Source organism: Danio aesculapii, chromosome 16, assembly GCF_903798145.1.
Source record: "Danio aesculapii chromosome 16, fDanAes4.1, whole genome shotgun sequence".
In the NCBI taxonomy this organism is placed as follows: Eukaryota; Metazoa; Chordata; class Actinopteri; order Cypriniformes; family Danionidae; genus Danio; species Danio aesculapii.
Genome location: NC_079450.1, coordinates 30,289,573 through 30,310,334, shown reverse-complemented (window position 1 = coordinate 30,310,334; position 20,762 = coordinate 30,289,573). Strand labels below are relative to the sequence as shown.

Here is a 20,762-nt window from a genome sequence, read left to right as displayed (position 1 = left end):
TAATAAAGGGCACGACATATTAAAGCATCTTCGGTGTGTGGTGACATTAAAATGGTGACACAGTCCCTGTCACTAGTATAAATGGCCTATTTCTGTGGATTTAAACATTCCACAAAACGTTCAGGATAATGTAAGTACATAAGTCAGCAAAATATGCTCAAGTGGTTTTTGGATATTTTAGTTTTTGATATCTTACATATTGTATCTTTAAAAATATTAAACAGTAACAAATGACTGAAGACTTAATAAACTATTTATTGTCAAACTTAAACATGTTCAGAAGATAATCTGATGATAATCCACTACATGTCTGAAATGTGGATTGGAATTTCTTTATAGGCCTGTTTGTTAAAACTTTACAATCAGAGTCACTATTTGTTAATGATGAAAACCACATGCATGAATTGATCTTAGGTGATTGTTAATTTCTAAGTCAATGATTATATTAAAATCAAAAGTCATATCTATTCAATTGTATTGTAAACTAACATAAGCACTTCAGTAATAAATGTTGCAATTTATTATCAATATTATTTAAATTTACTTTTGCTGTTTTTGCATTCATTGTGATTGGAGAGTATATTGAGAGGAAGTGAAGTTGTAGAGAGAGGGGGATGGGATAGGGAAAAGTCCACGAGACGAATCTAGAACTTGAGACCTCGTAGCACAGTTGCACTATATTGTATGTTGGCACACTGACTACTCATAGCACTGACAAATGTAGCTATTTCTTACAGTTTATGTTAGCTAATGCATTAATAACATTTTCTAATGAGACATTATTGTAAAGTGTTACCTATTATAACTTGATAATCCTTATGCAATTTGATTAGTTTGAAACTACTGTTCACTCTGACCACCAACATATCTCATGATAATACCATACATAGTGGTAAAATCATAATTATCGCAAGGAAAATTTAATACATCATATGCCTAGAGCCAAGTGATTACATTCATCATTCTCTACTTTTATCTTCAAGTAACATAAGCCATAACAAGTGGCTTGTTCACATTGTTGGCAAATTGGCTTCTCTTCTGTGTGAACTAGCATGAGCGACAAGTCACAACAGAACCGTTACTTTCTGCTTGACCTGCAGTTTGCTCAGTGCATCACACAGCATGTCCCAACTAGACATGTGGTGTAGAAATACATGATCTGAAGAAAAACCAGCAATACCTGTGTGTACCATTCTTGAAATGAACACACACACTCTTAAACGCACACACTCACATGTACACAGTCACACGCACACGCACGCACACGCACACACACACACACAAATATATGCACAAACACACGCACACACAATTCTGTTTAATATATTCCCTATTAAATACAACAGTTCATGCCCTGTTCTCAGTAGTTCTCAATTTTCATAAAAAAACATGATATTCTGCAATCCAGAAAAGCTTTTTTAATCTTGAATAAATGGTCATAAAACTAAAGTTTTCTCTAATTAATAAATGTTTCCGTAAAAACAGTCGAGTCAGTCTAAAAACAGCGAAGAGTATTAAAAAACGAAATAAATATTAGTTTTTTCATCTACTAACACACATTGTACAGCATTTTTCAAAACTGTTCACACAATCAGCCAAACAAAAGTCTATGCAGAGTAGGCACTTTGAAAGTCAAGGTTTTAAAACCGTTAAAATTTTCTTTTATACCGTTACAAAGCTGTTTGTAAGTTTTGTTTTTTTTTACGTGTTTTTTCATGACTATTTTATTGAGTTTTGTTTCGGGAAACTGTAGAAAAGGACCCTCCACATCACCAGCTACTGGTCAGTCCATGATTTAGGAAACATCTGAAAAACAAATCTCTTATAAACCAACATCCAGCATACTTTAGAGCTGAACAGTGCAGCGGTTTACTTCATATCCAAGGAAAAGAACGATATCCAAAGATGTCTTTTCAAGTTGAAATGAAATCTGTGTTTTTGAAACTAATTAAAACAGCAGAAGTCAATGACTTATTTAAATTATTTAGCCTGACATTTATTGTTTCAAAACATTTGAAATGTTAACAAAATATTTACTATGTTCAATGGGGAAAAAGTTGTTCTTTTTTATCCAGACATTTATAAAGAACTTATTTTAGAGCAGTACTACAATACTGTGGAATTGTAAAGCCGTGATATTTTTATCCAAGGTAATCATACCATCAGAGTCGTATACCGGCCCCTGCCTAATGCAGAGCAACTGCAGCAAAAAGCAGCAAAAAAAAAAAAAAAACCCAGCATTTTGAGCATTTTCTTTACATGCTAACAAACTAATTTCAAAACTGTTAACAACAGTTTCAAGATAGACTAAATTCCATGCATTTTGTTCCATATTAATTCTGAAACAGAGAAAATCTTAACAGAAAATGCTAGAAGCATTCCAAGATGATCGCAATTTCAGCTAAAACCTCCTATTTAGACACTTTTTTATGAACTATGTTATGAAATATGAGAACTGATTGAGAGCTGGTTGTGCACGATTTCTCAGTTACATTAATCCCAGCAGGCACAAGACGTCCACATGACATCAGATTGATGTTGTACGTTTGTTTGAAAATGAAAATCAGCTTGATTTCAGAACCCAATGTCAAACCGATGTCATTTTGGTTACTTTCCAATGCAACCTAAAAACAACAAAATATCAACATCTAATGATGTTACAGCTTGACGTTGTGTGAACGCTACCACTTTGGTGTCTATCAGACATTGGATTTTGGTTGCCTTACCTGATGAATAAATGTCAATATTTGACGTCAATATGACGTTGGTTTAAGATGTTTGCTCGGTGTTAGATTTTAGTCACTTTCCAACACAACCTAAAATCAACAAAGTATCAACGTGACTTTACGTCATTATTGGACAACAAAAAACATTGTCCTTAGACGCTGACAACCTAAATCTAACCTAATATTAATGTCTTATGAGGTTGTGTGTCAGCTGGGATAGCACAAATTGTATGACAAAACAGATGAGATCTGCAAGCTTTGATGATAATGGAACCACATACGCAGGCTAATAAGTACAATACAATGTATATATTTGCATGTAACAACATTTTGTCATGGATTACAATAAATCGGAGGAATTGTTTTGATATATGATAATCACAATGATTTTTTTATTCTTATCACACATTCTTTAACACATTCAAGACAGTGAATACATAAAATTACAAACTGATGTACATGAAAATTAATTCAGACTTCAAAAATAAAATTAGTTGATTTCTGTATTGCTCACGGTTGTTAATATGCTTTGGGTCACTGTGTTAGGAATGAAATGTATGTTTTCTGAAATAGAACTATTGTCAGTTGTTTGATGAAAAGGCCTATTTTGAGATGTATATGAACTGTTGTGTTGGTCTAAATGAATTTTGGAGGTTAGCTGAACTGTTTTGTCTAGAGTCATGTTGGTATGTCACACAGGTTTGAAAACGTGGCTTTCGGCAATTGAAAACAAAGACCTAATATGTTGGTCAGAGAACAATATGTAGGAATTAAAAAAAGATTATATTGTATGCTAAGAATGCAGTCATACAGAATTACTGCACAAACCTTTTACAGTACATGTGGGCAAATTCAGTTCTGCAGGTTGGTGACCTAGTTTGGGCAATCATGGCTGTGTCTTGGTGGACGGACAGTGTAAATGTGTGGTGGAAAATTTCAGAATAGGCCAAAGGAAAATTCGGGTCTCAGAAGCGCTGTGCTTTTTCTGCAAGATGCTCAGAGAAAAGGTAAAAGATGAAAGGAGGCTTTTGTGGCTGAGCTACTGGAGATAAAAGTAGAAACACAGCGGTCATAATGTGTGAATGGAAAAACATGTGCGTGAGCCACAGTTTTCTCAATTTAACATCCAGTCCAGACTCCAGAGAGTTCATTCATATGCAGCTCATCGCAGTAGGCTACGTTATGCAGAAAGGAATGTGAATTACTAATCGACTGTGTATAAACTGTTATTGAATTTGTGGCTGCACTGCTTTCTTCAAATATAAATTACGATGGCATTTTTAAAAATAGATTGCATATTATGTGATGCCTGTTGTGCCCTTCAAATAAAAAAATATAAAGTATATAAAGTAAATAAAGTAAAATAAAAAAATAAATTAAATTAAATTAAATTTTTTCACGTTTAGGATCAATCACTTTTGCTAAAAATTTTATAAAATTTTATAAAATAAAATAAAATTTTATAAAATAAAATAAAAATTTATAAAATTTTTCTAAAATTTTATAAAATAAAATAAAATTTTATAAAATAAAATAAAATTTTATAAAATAAAATAAAATAAAATAAAATAAAATAAAATAAAATAAAATAAAATAAAATAAAATAAAATAAAATAAAATAAAATAAAATTAAATTAAATTAAATTAAATTAAATTAAATGATCTAATATAATATAATATAATATAATATAATATAATATAATATAATATAATATAATATAATATAATATAATATAATATATATTTTTATAATTGTATTTAATGTATAAATTTTTTCTCCTAATTGTTACAAAAATAATTCTATTACAAATAATAGTAGACAGCGTACAAAATTAATCACTATATGAACTTTAACATTGTGTATAATTTTACAAATGAACAACATATCCTGATGAAGATTAACCAAATGAATGAAAACATACCTGAATGAATGAACAAATAAATTAAGAAATGAATAAAAGAAATAAAAAGTAATGAATAATTATTACCACTATTATTATAGATATACAGACAAATAAACATTCTATAAGTCTCTTGATATTTTTGTGGTATACTGTATATCAAAGCAAAAGCCATGTGCTCGTATGCCAGAAACAGCATTTTAAACACAGAGATGTACATCCAAGCTAAAAACATTAGCCTATTTAAAGCCTACAGTGTTAGTTTGTGCAGTTTTCTATGAGAATTGCTGTAACAGATGAGACTGTTGATCTGGATCTTGCAGAGGATGCTGATGTTACCATCACAACCACTTTGATCAATTAGTAATGGAAAATGCTGTCAGTCAACCACAAACACTCAGGACAGGATGTTTGAGTGTGTACTACTTCCTGTTCATGTACTTAGAGTGCATTGTGCCAGTTTTTTTGTTTCTTTTTTGGGCGCAAGTTTGTAGATATAGGAATATGTTGTGTATAGGTTGTTGACATATTTTTCATAAGTGCACACAGCTCTTTTATGTAGCTACTTGTATCTTTTTAGTTCATTATGATGTATTATACTACTAATATTTGGCTGCTTAATGTTTCTTTTGTTGTTGTATTTATGTCTTTTTCAGGAGAAATCTCACTAAGTTGTCGCTCCTCTTCAGCCACATGTTGAATGAACTGCGAACAATGTTTCCTGGGGGACGATTTCAGGGTGATACTTACAGAGTTACAAAGACAGAGGCCAAAGAGTTCTGGAGGAAAGCTTTTGGACACAGGTATAAAAGCTTATTTACTTAGATATTATTTACTTTAAAGCGCCCATGAACAGTTTTTTTTTGTTTAATGTTTATAAACAAGTTAGAGATGCACCCCATTCATTTATCATTTATTTATTATTCATTTATCACCCCATTTCTATTTATTATTAATAATATTATTATTTTATTTTATTTTAATTTTTTTCATAAGTCGTGTGTTGCAAACCTCTTGGCCAGGTCACCCTTGTAAATGAGATCTTGATCTCAATGGGTTTTTTATCTGGTTAAATAAAGAAATATATTATACATTTACTGAATGTGCATTAACATTAGAATGAGCTTAAAAACAATACTGCACATGCACAAATATACACTGCATACAGGTCATCTACGCAGTTATTAGTGAATGAGAACCAATGATATACACACTTGTGTGTTAAACCATCCACTATAGACATTACTGCTTCATCCTTTACTTGAGGTCTCAGAGAAAAGCCTGAATGAAACTGACATGTTTAAAAATAAAGAAAATGAAAGTAAAATGAAGTGATCAAGGAAACCATATCTTACTGTGTTATAAAAAAAGTGTTACTTGGTAGTTGTCTATAGCTTGTGATTTATGGGTGTTTACCAAGACATTCAAACTGCATCATGTGACCTCGATCTCTGCTCTGATAGCTTTCAATGTTAAAAACTGAACTCTTTAACAAATGAGTGAAAATTAATTTTAGTATTTTGAATGATTTTCTGTTATAGGTTGGATAATAGATTTTCCATTTTAATGCTTTAAAGGGCAGCTATGGTGAAAATCATCTTTTGTAAGCTGTTTGGATTGTCGTGTAATCAGGATATTAAAATAAACGAAAAACAAGTCAACTTTCAAAGACCACCAGTCACTTCACTGAGCAACAGTCACGGCATAATAACACATCCATATGCCAGCAGGGTCCGTCATGGTTTTGGGTCCCCTTGAAACATTTTCGTTGTGTTACATGAATATCTACAAATGTCGTGACTAATTGCAGCGCGTTTCTTTAGTTGTTTGTGTTGTGAGAATTTGCAACACGTGTGCTGTCAAACTGATGGAGATGTTTCTTTATTTGCTGCTGTTTTTTGCATGTGCTTTCTTAAATTGCAGCGCGCTAAGCTCTCTCGGCCACCGTAATTAATGGCACAGGCAACAAAAACAGCAACATTGTGTTCAGAGCAGAAAATTTCAATATTCTGAAAGATATAAAAAATAATCTGATGGGTATTTTGAGCTGAAACTCTAAAGACCAATTCTGGAGACACAAAAGACTTCTCTTAAATCTTGAAAAAAAGGGATAATAGGTGCCCTTTAAGATTTTATCCAGTTTATCCAGACAACCTATCATTTCAAACTAGTATAAAAAACTACACAACAATAAAAGTCAAACATACATAAAACTCAATAAAAGTCACAGTTAGATATTTTTGCATCAAAAGTCATCAGAGACCAGATTAATGCCTTATAGTAGAGGGTTGTGGAATCAGAATCATGGCCGCATTACCACCTCGGGTGTGCATTATTTTTTTTAATAATTCAGTGGGACATCATCAATCATTTCTTACATTATTTAATTTGATAGCATAAATAAATAAATAAATAAAAACATTAATCAAATCCTACAGGTAACTGTAAAAAGTTAATTAAAGAAGTTTTTTTTATTAGTGGTGCAATCTGGAACTTTGCTAATGTTTATGTTCATATATTGAAGGGATTCCGTCTGCATGCAGTGCATCAAAACACAACAATTGCTCAAAAGTAAACTGAAGGACAAATGGATTAGTGCCACAACAATGGTTTTTCAATGGAATAAATTATATATATAGCAGTGGTGTTTTCCCCCTCCTCAGCATTTTGTAAATGTCCAGTTTTGTGTTAGCATTTCTCTTATATTTTGTGAGCTTGGACCATAAATCTAGTCATAGGTGCCAATTTTTTAAATTGAAATTTAAACAATCTAAAAGCTGAATAAATAAGCTTTTCATTTCTGAGAGACAACTAATGAAAATATGTAATTTAAGGGTTTAACCTAACCAAAGTATTGAGAAAATTGCCTTTAAAGCTGTCTAAATTATGTTTTTAGCAACGCACATTACTAATCAAAGAGTTTTGATGAAAATTTTATTTTTTATGGAAGAGAATCTTTATTTAATTTACTTAGCATACCCTCATATTTTGGCAATTCCCGCAAATATACTCATGCAACATAATATTGGTCCAGGGTCACATTTACCCACATCCTACACTGTAAAAACTGAAAACATTAAAAAAAACTAAACACACCTAAATGTCACGATCACCAGCGATCCACTGCTGTCAGATCACTGGTGAACTACACGTCACATTAAAAAACTACAAATCCCATCATGCCATTTTACACAAACCAGTTGCCGATCACCTGGTGAATCGCTGCTGATTGTGACACTAAACCAGTGATGGCCAAAATTGGCCCATGGTAACCTTTGATTTGGCCCACCATCCCATCTGAGGAGAAAGGAAGAATGATGGAGATGTTTCGATGATTTATTGTTAAAAGCTAACTGAAATTAAATGTTTCAGTTAAATGGCGTAAATTAATCAGATTTTGTTTAAATGTACACACTGTCACCTGACAATGGATGATGAATGAGGTTGATGAAGAATGATGTTTAATGTATTCAGCATTGAACTCCACTGTGTTTTAAACGTGATTGTTTATGTTTTTATTGCATTAAGTTATAATTTTAAAAAGTTATCCTGCATTAGTTAATATGGTTTAAAGTAGTGTTTTCTATTTATTTTTAAATATTATTAAATAAATTAGCAATTTACCCATGGCAACTTTAATTTAATATAGTTTAGTATATTTACCTTCGGCCCACAGCTCTCAGTGATATTTGGTTTTGGCCCTTCATGCAAAAAAGTTTGGGCACCCCTGCAGTAAACCTATACCTTGTTACAACTATACCTATAATTTCTCAGGAAGCCCTGTCCGGGAAGTTTTGAAATACACATCAATGACGTCAATATGTCAGAAGATCAAGGGAAATTTGAGGTCACTTAAATGTATGTTGTAGACAAACCTAATAGATGTATTTTTGGCCAGTGATTGTCTCTGTCTCTTTCAGGTGTATAGTGCAGTGGAATGTTTTCAAGCAGCAACTGAAGAGGGTTCATTACTTTGAAGAGGGAATGGAGGCCATGGCTTTGAAGTCCACAGTTGATCTAACGTGTAACGATCACATATCCATCTTTGAGTTTGATATTTTCACCAGACTTTTTCAGGTATTATAAGCTTAAGGAGAGATTCTGTACATAACACCTGTAACTTGCTTAAATTGCTTATATGACAAAGGCACATAGCATGCACATTCCATGAACACTGTTTTTTGTTTTACTTATTAGATCTGGTTTTAATGATATAAAATAAAATGTGCATGATGACAAAACATTTTAACCCCATCAAAAAGGCATTTTAACCTGTTTAAATGTTTTGACTCTATATTCAACAATTAAATTACACAATACGGTTGGCTAGTAGGCTACTGGGCAAAATACAAACCAGCCTGAAATTATATTTTTTAAAGCTTTTTTTAAATTATATTTATAAATTTTACTTTTTAGATAAAAATTGTTTAATATACATGTCTGAGGCATTATTCACCAATCCCATCCTGACTTTTCAATTATTTTAAATGGCATTTATCTTAAATCAATAATCATTGAATCAAATTCAAATTCAAGAATTAAACTGGATCCCCCTGCCCTAATGCTGTAATGTACATCTCCAATTAATATTAATTACAGTAAAAACTTAAAATCTTATTACATATTTAATAATATTAATCTCATTAGTTACACTATAACAAACTTAGTGATGTTTTGCTTAAACTATTGTACTTTCAGTCTATTGATAAATACTTTCACTCTGTATTATGTAATATTAATATTCAATTCAATGTTGACAATGTTGGAAGCTTTGACCAGTGATGGGTTGCAGCTGGAAGGGCATCCCCTGCGTAAAACATATGCTAGAGTAATTGGCGGTTCATTCTGCTGTGGTGATGAAGAAAAAATGAATGAATATTGGACGCTCTGTGGAACTTGAATAGAATATAAAACAAATAAAATACATTCAGAATATATTTCTTATTAATATGTTGTGCTCATGGAAAATGCCAGCAATGCATCAATTCCTCGTTTCCATTTTCTTTGAATGACTTTAAAATATAAATCTATGTAATGTTTGATTTTCCCTTATAGCCTTGGTCAACATTAATAAGAAACTGGAACCATTTGGCAGTAACTCATCCTGGATACATGGCGTTTCTCACCTATGACCAGGTCAAGGTTCGACTGGAGCACTACAGACATCGTCCTGGCAGGTGAGACATATATACAGATATATACAGATATATACAGATATATACAGATATATATATATATATATATATATATATATATATATATATATATATATATATATATATATATATATATATATATATATATATATATATATATATACAGTTGAAATCAGAATTATTAAACCCTCTTTGATTTTTTTTTTCTTTTCTTTTTGAAATATTTCCCTAATGATGTTTAACAGAACAAGGAAATTTTCACAGTATGTCTGATAATATTTTTTCTTCTGAAGAAAGTCTTATTTGTTTTATTTCGTCTAGAATAAAAGTAGTTTTTAATTTTTAAAAACCATTTTAAGGTTTGTTAAATTATTAGCCCCTTTAAGCTATATTTTTTCGATAGTCTGTCATTATACAACAACTTGCCTAATAACTCTAACCTGCCTAGTTAACCTAATTAACCTAGTTAAGCCTTTAAATGTCACTTTAAGCTGTATAGAAGTGTCTTGAAGAATATCTAGTCAAATATTATTTACTGTCATCATGGCAAAGATAAAATAAATCAGTTATTAGAAATGAGTTATTAAAACTATTATGTTTAGAAATGTGTTGAAAAAAATCTTCTCTCCGTTAAACAGAAAATTGGGGAAAAAATAAACAGGGGGTCTAATAATTCAGGGGGGCTAAGAATTCTGACTTCAACTGTAGTTAGTTGTAATTTTATTTTGTATAAAAAGACTAAGAGACAATAGTTATGTTTATGTAGTTTGAAGTCTGATGTTTGAGAAAATAAAAAGGGTCACTAACTTAATTCTTTCAGTTTTTTTATAGTCTTTAGTGAACTGTTTGTATCGTAATAACATCCTTTGGTGCGACATTTTAAAAATTAAGAAAAACTTAACTCTTAATAATATACAAATAGTGTGAAAGTTATTTATTTTCATTGTTGGACACTTATCATCATACAGTGCTATTTAGTTTTATATGAAATTATGAATCATATTTCCATGAATTCAATAAACAGGGGTGTCACACAAAAAGACAACAAAACGTAACAATTGTATAGTGTTTTCAAACAAACTTAACTGGTGCACATCATGGACTTAACAGGGGGCTTCTGTCACATGATCTTGAATAGGGTCCTTCAACTAATTAAAGTTTTCATATAAAATTAGGGGGCTGCACGGTGGCGCAGTGGGTAGCACGTTCGCCTCACAGCAAGAACACAGGTTCGAGCCTGGTCCCTTGGCGTTTCTGTGTGGAGTTTGCATGTTCTTCCCATGTTTTCTCCGGGTGCTTCGGTTTCCCCCACAGTCCAAAGACATGTGGTATAGGTGAATTGAGTGAGCTAAATTGTGCGTAGTGTATGTGTGTGAATGAGTGTGTATGGATGTTTCCCAGCGATGGGTTGCAGCTGGAAGGGTATCCGCTGTGTAAAACATATGCTGGATAAGTTGGCGGTTCATTCCGCTGTGGCGACCTCATATTAATAAAGGGACTAAGCCGAAAAGAAAATGAATGAATGAATTAATGAATATAAAATTAGCATATAGTGTCACACCAGAGGACATGATTTTCAGTGATAAAATGTATTAAGTTCATATGTTTTTACATATTATGGCATTTACTAAAATAGCCACTTGTAAAATTAGACCTGAGGTATTATTAATGATTTTTATGATTTCGATTTTAAATGATAAGAGCTGTAATTTACTGAACTGTGCTTGAGGCGGTCACAACATTGGACAGTTTTGAGATTTGGCTCAAAAATGTAGCAAGACAGACATTTTTATAACATGCCACGGCCATATCACCCTGCAGCCCAAGACCGATTACTCACTGAAGCTAAGCAGGGCTGAGCCTGGAGAGTACCTGGATGGGAGACTACATGAAAAAATTAGGTTGCTGTTGAAAGTGGTGTTAGTGAGACCAGCAGGGAGCACTCTATCTGTGCGAGTCCTAATGCCTCAGTAAAGTGAAGGGGACACTATACTGTCAGTGAATGCCGTCTTTCGGATGAGACATTAAACCAAGATTCTCTGTCGTCATTAAAAATCCCATGGCACTTTTCGGAAAGAGTAGGGGTGTTACCCTGTTATCCTGGCCAAACTCACTCCATTGGCCCTTACCTATCATGGCCTCCCAATCATCCCCATCCACTGAATTGGCTCTATCACTGTCTCTCCACTCCACCTATAGCTGGTGTGTGCCGTCTCATAATGCTGCATACTGGTGGTGGTGTGGAGACCCCACTTATGATTGTGAAGAACTTTGGGTATCTGGCCATACACAATAACTGCGCTATATAAATACAAATTTCATTACAACACGAGGTACATGGAAGACATATAAATGTAATTACATAAACTAATTATATTCATTTTTGTCATGTCTGACAGTAAAACAGCATATCTGAAAATGAGCATGCATGTTTCATGTTTTAATTATAATAGTTTGATGTCTTATTACATGTTTAGTTTTTTTAATGGTTGGTTTTAGTTTGCCTTAGTTTTAATTCATTTATGGATTGTGGTTTAGACTCAATTTGGCGTTCTCTGTACGTCCACAGCTACATCTTTCGTCTCAGTTGCACACAGATGGGTCAGTGGGCCATTGGCCATGTGACCAATGATGGAAGTATTGTGCAGACCATACCCCAAAATACACCTCTCTACCAGGCACTCATACAAGGTTTCAGGGAAGGCTGGTGAGTTTGCAGTATAATATTATTTCAGGACTGTAATTAAATCTGAATTGTCAGTTACAATCTGAAATATTTGTCTCTGCAGCTACTTATATCCTGATGGTCGTGATGTGAACCCTGACCTCAGCAGCCTGTGCAGTCCAGTTCACAAGGGTAGAGTCAAAGTCACAGAGGTAAAGGAAATCTAATAAATCAGATAAATGACTTCTTAACTCTTTTATCTTTTAAGAGGTTATTAATGTTTTATACATCTGTTTAAATGTCAATAGTTTTAAACAGACATGGCATCATAGAGGTATGTCACAGAAGATTATGTTCTGGTTTTTGCTTTGTAGTGGTTTCTGTGCAGCATAAATGATCATATGATTCATGCATTTTTGTGAAGTTGGTGGTTACAGCTTCTTTATATAATAAAATTGGCCAATAAAATTCCACAAAATATAGTTTAGAAGTAATGAAAGATACAACGACATGTTCAAATAAAGTGTATGGTTGTGCATTTTGTAATGTATAAGCACAACTACAATTGAAGTCAGAATTATTAGCCCCCTGTTTATTTTCCCACCCATTTCTGTTTAACAGAGAAAAGATTTTTTAAACACATTTCTAAACATAATAGTTTTAATAACTCATCTCTAATAACTCATTTCTTAATAATATATGCTAGATAATATATGTTAGATAAAAAATAGCTTTAAGGGGCTAATAATTTTGTCCTTAAAATGGTTTTTAAAAAATTGAAAACTGCTTTTATTCTAGCTGAAATAAAGCAAATAAGACTTTCTCCAGAAGAAAAATTATTATCAGACAAACTGTGAAAATTTCCTTGCTCTGTTAAACATCATATGGGAATTATTTCAAAAAGAAAAGAAAAAGAACTCAAAGGGGGGCTAATAATTCTGACTTCAGCTGTATGCACAAACATGTTCATTTTGTTGCAGATAAGGATGAATTGTAGCAGAATGAATTTAAAGGGTTGGTTACAATAAAGATGTTTTCAGTTTATTAATATTTCTCTATTCGCATGTGTATTAACTTGCAACGTATTTGAGCTCTCTCGGCCATCCTAGATATTTTACCCTATACTCTCCCTCATTTTGTTCCAAACCTCTGATCATCTGTGAAACACAAATGAATATATTTGATTAAAATATAATATATATTTGTCCCTCTTTTTACACTGAATTAAATTCAAATTCAAATCAGTGGATTTAATTAACGTCTTCTGAAGAGACATACATTTTATGGTTTAACTCTCAATTTTATTCACATTGATAAGCAAACACAAACAGAAGCTATACCTGCTTGTTACTGACAAAAAAAAAAAACAATCCCCTTTTCCTGCTGAAGCTTCAGTGTGTCACATAACACAAAAGAATAAACCTCATTGGTTCTCCAGCATTAAGCAAGCACATTTGAGCTTCCATGACCAAATTTGACACCTTGTTCGCTAATTAATGTTTATATGAGTCTAAAAGCCTGAATTAAAAAGATAAAGCAAAATCTTCAGAAGAATTTGATTAAACCACTCCAGTTCACAAGGATACATTTTAGCATATTTTTATGATTTATTTCAAGCCTCAGAGTTTTAGATGAATAGAGTGTTCTGAAATCAGATTTTATGTATTTTTATATGTATATAGGTTTTCCTTTGTTTAAAACTCATTGGGATGAATTTGAAAATGCAGTTAACTGTCTCACATCTCTTCCCTTCAATCCACAGATTACCACAAACACTTTTGGCCCATATTTCAAGTGCATCTTTTTACCTCTAATGTAAAAAATCCTTTGTTTCCATTCTCTCTTCAGGAGCAGTATGAATTATACTGTGAGATTGGCAGCACGTTTCAGCTCTGCAAAATCTGCACCGAACGAGACAAAGACACTCGAATTCAGCCCTGTGGGCATCTACTGTGTCAGCCCTGCTTGACTGGCTGGCAGGTATATCATTTACAAACCTTTACATCGCTCCTATTCACACTCACACATCAATTATGGCGAGGTTACACCCAAAACCCACATTCAGAACAGCTATTTTTTGTGTTTTATTTTGTTGGTGCAAAAAATGATAAACAGAACCCTTTCTAATACAATAAACCATTAACATTAACTAATAATTAAGCACTTGCATAAAGCAAGGTATTTCAGAAAACAGCAATGCATGAAACATGAAGTTTACCACACTGTCATGCAACATGACCTGACAGTTTGGCTTAGGCTTCCTGCCCTTGTTTGATGTGTGACTGATTTTCCACTTCTCTCAAGTAGAAGCCACACTTTCATTGCATGCTGAGATAACATTTACCTTAGAGAAAAGAGGACGTGATGTGTTTCTGTAGTCCTTCATCTTTAAATATAACACATTGCGTAACTCAGAGCTAGAGCGTTATGTCTTTTCATGTTTTGTGCATTACCTAGGTGAATTAGTGTGTTCAGTTTTGTGTCATTTTTTCTAACCTGCAGAAGTCAGATGGACACACGTGTCCTTACTGCCGCTGTGACATTAGAGGCACAGAATCCATCCTCATTGAGCCCTATTTGCCCATCCGAGACAAGAGGGCAGGAGAGGAGGAGGAAGATGATGAAGATGATGATGATGATGATGATGATGAGGAAGAGGACCATGAGGATATAGAGCTAGTGATGAAAAAGCTGGCTTGTATGAAAAAGGTATGAATATGTAATTGTGAAATCTTCGCTAGGCCTGTTCACATTTTAAAGTCTGTGTAAACCAGACATTGCTGACACTTTTATTTCAGTATGTTGATTTACTTTTAACTGAAAATGAATATTGAGTAGGGGGTGGGGCTTTCTTTTTGCTTATCATTACATTGTAGCAAACTAACGGTAAGAGGGGCGTGGTTAAGAATATAAGAGGGCAGTGGTTAAGAATATAAGAGGGGCGTGGTTAAGAATATAAGAGGGCAGTGGTTAAGAATATAAGAGGGGCGTGGTTAAGAATATAAGAGGGCCGTGGTTAAGAATATAAGAGGGGCGTGGTTAAGAAAATAAGAGGGGCCTAAAGAATGACAGTGTGCGCTACTAAAAAATGAAGAAAAAACCCAACAAACAAACAAACAAACAAACAAAAACGTTGTAAATTTTTGTTACACACAGACTTCAAATAAATAATTCTGGGTCATTTTAAACCACAAGCAAAGAAACATCGTAGGTAATCGGGTAAACATTTCCACTGCTAATAATTCAGTGTGTTAACAATTAATCCTGTGCATTCATATTTTGACTTTTCATACTTTACAATCCTAAACTCTTGTTCAACACATTTTTTTTCATAGTTACATATTGGTCTTCATCAGATTGTATGAAAACAACAAGCAAACTCTTTATACGTGTTCAGTTTTGTATACTATTATATATTGCCAAACTGTACTATAAAGTTGAAACTAAATGGGCTTTTCAGACTGTACACAAAAGAATAAAAGTCTACTCACTTCATTTGTCAAAATGTTTGTCACAAATTGACATTTTATTTGCTCTCGAACAATGAAATTACTGTTTTAATCAGAGATGCCTAAAGTATGGCCTGTGGGCCAAAATTGGCCCACTGTAACCTTTGATTTGGCCCACCACCAAATCTAAAAGCGGGGCGAATGCCTTTAACAGAGATTGTAATTTCTAATTTGACGTAACCTTTTTTGTTTTATTGCTGAGCTACAAAAAAAGCTAATTGAAATGAAATGTTTCAATTCAATGTTCTAAATGAATCTGATATTATAAAATATAAATACTGTCACTCAATTGATAGAGCAAGCAAGCAAATGAAGGCAAAAACTACTGTAATTCTGTTATAAATTAGATTGTTTTGTTTTTACTGTAATAAGTTCATTATAAAAAGTAAAAATAAAATACTGTATGAGTTAATATAAAGTAATGTTTTCTAGTCCTTTTAATTAAATATTATTAAATAAATTAGGAAATTACCCATTGCAACTATACTTACCTTCAGCCCACTAGTCTCAATCAAGTTTGGTTTTTGGCCTTTCATAAGAAAAAATTTGGGCACCCCTGGTTTAAATGCAACATATTCAGTGACTGTCTGAACTATTGTCAATATAAATTATAAAATCTGCTGCGAGTAAATTATATAGTCGTACCATTGTAAACAATTAACACTGCTAAAACCAGATAAAAACTACAGGTCACCTTTATCAGGCTTGCGTTTCCACTGCCTAAAGGGTACCAAGGGCATGGTGTACGACGTCATTCTCGCTTGAGGAAATGTTGAAGTAAAGCTGTATGGGTCGTTCACATATCACATGAGAAGCATTTCTCACAAAACAGATGCTTTATAGACATAAATACTTGTGTAAATAAATGTCATTACTAACCTTTGTATGAACATATGGATTTGATTATAACTGCAGATCAATGATAGTGCGAAATAGCCTACTGTCACATCTGCAATTATATAAAATAAATAGATAAATGCAACATACATGAACACATACAGACCCTTACAGTCTCCAACATATGTTACCATTTACAGAAAAACTACACACAACTTACATTTAGTCCTTATTTGGGTTAAAAAAACGGCATGCAACATATTGCCCAGTCAGTGCAAACCTCTCATCTTTATCTTTAATCTTCGCCAACACATGTAGCCTCTGTTAGAAAGTAATTTTGTCATTCTGAGTTCATAATAGTCCAAAAGGCGATGATAAAAGTTATACATAGCAGTTTGTTTATGTTTTAGGTTGGTGAAAGAATCATTCGCTACTTCATTTTTTTCTGGCTTCTCCTTTGTTTTTCACGCTTCACTCTCGCGTTTGTCTGTTTATGAAAGGATCGGATGTCAGAAGCACTTCAATAATCACGTGCAGGTTATTATTATCAGCTCAAGAAGTTCGTTATTTCTAAAATAGACGTGCACACGAGCAATCGCGAGCTCTCTGGAGAAAGTGAAATCGCTCTCACTTTTAGATGGCCTCGTTAAACAAAAACAGTACAACGACAAGGTTTGTCTGAGCTTCGGTCAACCATGGCTTGTTATTATATGCATATAGTATTACGATTAAATGTCTCGTCTGTGTTAAAAATGGCATTTTCTGGCTATTTTCATTCTTCTGCTTGTGTATGCGCGAGTGATGCTTCTCTGTAAACCAATAGCGTTAGTCTGCGCATTTAGCTCTGCCTTTTGGTACCCTTTTGCCGTGCTAGGTACCCTTTGGAAAGGGTACCCAAAAAGTGGTACAGTACGGTTCGGTTTTTGGTACCTTTTGACAGTGGAAAGGCCATAAAAGCATACCGAACTGGACCGTACCGTACCACTCCGTGGAAACGGGCCAAAAGCATACCTAACTCTACCATACTGTACTGTACCAAAACGGGCAAACGGGAAACGGGCCATATGTTTAAAGTTCTTAATATTCATTGTCTATTGTTTATATTGTTTTGTTTCATCAACCACATTCACACAAATCATCTAGACTTGACATTGTCTTTTAAAACAAAAAATATTTAAACAAAAAGGTACATAATTTACATAATATGTAAGATTATGTAAATTATAGATTATAGGTATATATGTAGATTATAGATTATAGGTGATTAAAGACATTATATATAGGTACTAAACTGATTACAGATTTATAAACTTACTTATATAATGTTTAGTTGATAATCCCTCTTCCATTTATAACATTTTTCTTATTATTCACAGCCCTCAACCATATTTTCACATAAAGCAAGATCTACACTGCATGCTCCTTCCAGATGGTATTTGCCACATAGGAATGATGAATAACCATATTAAATATGAAACTGTAAAATCCTAACTGTTGGGAAATTAATTTTGGTGTGTCTGTTTCATTCATCAAACTGGAGGTCATGGAGGTTCTTTGGGTTGGGTATCACTGATTCCGTGATGCTAAAGATGCTTTAATTAAAAGGCTGTTAATTACATTTCTCTCATTATTACAGATATCACAGGAGGAGTATCAAATTCCCCGTTCCAGTCTGTCACCTCCTCCCCTTCCTCCCAAAAGAAATTCATCCTCTCCGTGCCCTTCTCCTAAACCACACACACACCGATCCTTTAGCTTAGGCACACAGGTCAGTCGGTCCATCTTGATGATTCTATCCATACATATGCATGCTTTAATAGTGGAATTTCAATTTTTTAGGTTTTTACTACTCAGTGATGCCTGTCTGTTCATCTATGTTACATAATTATTGATATAATTTTGTAGTTGCTAACCTGATAATAGAATAATATTGTTTCTTTTGTTAAGTGATATCCTTCAGTGGTCCATAAATTAATTCAAACTAAATCAGATGTCTTGTTCTCTCAGAAAGTCAAAAACAATTCCTGGTCAGAAAACATGCGAAGGAAACCTTCCTCAAAAAGGTAAACTATTTCCAGAATAAGCAATATTTTTGCTCATATCCTATACATAAATTAGATTCTTTTTAACCATGTCAAGCTTTCTACCAACTATCTGTCAAAAATCTATTAATTTATTTGCATCATATCCTCTGCTAAGACATCGGTGTAAACTTGATGGGAAATGAGGTCATGCATCCACTAAAAATAACCTCGACTATAAGAAGATAAAAGCCAGTGGCGTAGTGAGTGAAAACTGTTTTGTTAAAAAAATAAGTGAAAAATTCAGTTTTAAATAATGTCTAATTCTTATCTACATGACCAAAGATTACAATTATTTTTGCTGTTAAGTGGAGCTAATTTATAAACTGATTTCGAGAGGATCATGTGATTATGATTGACCACAGCTGGTCCCGCATTAGCTAACACATGATTTACCAATCAGATGAATCCTAACACACTATACATTTTTTTTAAATAATTATTTTTAGGGGTTTTTCACCTTTAATTTGAATAGGATAGTGGAGGTTACAGACAAGAAAAGTATTAGGAAGGGTCGGCAAAGGACCTCAAGCCGTGAATCAAACTCGGGTTGCTGCGAGCACCATGGTGCTATATATCAGCACACTTAACCACTAGGCTTTTGGCGCCGACCTAACACACTATAAAGAACCAGAGTTTCTTACCTCAGTTATCTTTGTCTTGAAGAATCCCCTCTTTAACCCCTACTACTCCTCCTTTTCCTAGATAGGGCAGCATGGCAACTCAGTGGTTAGCACTGTCGCCTCACAGCAAGAATGTCACTGGTTCAAGTCTCCAACAGGCCAATCGATGTTTCTGTGCGGAGTTTACATGTTCTCCCCATGCTTGCATGGGTTTCCCCCAGTTCCCTCCAACAGTCCAAAGACAAGCACAAAAGTGAATTGATTAAACCAAATTGGCACAATAGATTAGCTCTTAGTCAGGATCCTATCTATGCCTTCAGTCAGCAGTTTATTTCTCCATAGCAATCCCTGTAATCCGTCATAAGCCATAACTAATAGGGGAGTTCTTGAGACCTACCTAAGCTCAAACTCCCCTCTTGGCCTTAAAACGGGACAGAGCCCCAGGCTCGAGAATCCTCCGAACTCAGGGCTCTCTCCTGAGACAGCATGCCAAACACGCTTTATTATCAATTATTAGCTAAGTGTGAACTCTTGAATGACAAAACTGGTCATTGGATGTCTGTACGTTTCAGTTTCACTTTGATTAATTTAATCAAGTTGTCTGACCACAACGAGCCAGCACAGGCTTTCCAAACTTGCTATTCTCAGCACTAAAAGCCAGTGTCAGATTAGAATCTCAAACATTGTGAACTATAAAAATGCTTGAAGATAGGGAGGTTATGGACATATTTAAAGCCTAAATGCTTGTTGGATTCTTTCACAAGCTCAAAAAGACATCATTTCATATTATTCTTATTCATAAAAAAGAAAACTAAAGTTGTTACAGCAGTCAATTATTTTGACATGAACCAATCTATAGTAGGCTAGATGACATGGCACTTGTACACACTAGGCATGGGCCGGTGTTAAGATTGTGACGGTATGATAACCTTGGATAAAAATATCACAGTTTCACGTTATTGGGATTACTGCTCTAAAATATATTATTTTTAAATGGGTAAAAAACAAAACATTTATAATATTTTGGAGCAGAAAACATGTCAGGCTAAATAATTCAAATGAATCATTGACTTCTGCTGTCTTCATTTGTTTCTAAAACACAGATTTCTTTACAATTTAAAATGGCATTTGGAGATCTTTTCTACTGGAGATATTGTTGTCCTTAAAAATAAATAAATAAAAATAAAAAGTAAGTAAAAATCTTACATATACCGTAGGAATGGTATAGCAGAATATTTTGGTGGTTTTAAAACATTGACTTTTT

At 33.5% G+C, this 20,762-nt stretch overlaps 1 protein-coding gene across 1 annotated transcript in view; it reads left to right on the top strand.

The window, feature by feature from the left end:
- The window catches only part of cblc (Cbl proto-oncogene C, E3 ubiquitin protein ligase), a 35,390-nt gene that overhangs the window by 11,568 nt on the left and 3,060 nt on the right, over window positions 1–20,762 (top strand). Inside the window, exons 3-11 of the mRNA XM_056475349.1 lie at window positions 5,284–5,430; window positions 8,548–8,704; window positions 9,683–9,804; window positions 12,353–12,490; window positions 12,573–12,660; window positions 14,297–14,428; window positions 14,951–15,157; window positions 18,431–18,562; window positions 18,802–18,857. Coding sequence (XP_056331324.1) covers window positions 5,284–5,430; window positions 8,548–8,704; window positions 9,683–9,804; window positions 12,353–12,490; window positions 12,573–12,660; window positions 14,297–14,428; window positions 14,951–15,157; window positions 18,431–18,562; window positions 18,802–18,857 — 1,179 coding nt within the window. The remainder of the gene's footprint in view (window positions 1–5,283; window positions 5,431–8,547; window positions 8,705–9,682; window positions 9,805–12,352; window positions 12,491–12,572; window positions 12,661–14,296; window positions 14,429–14,950; window positions 15,158–18,430; window positions 18,563–18,801; window positions 18,858–20,762) is intronic.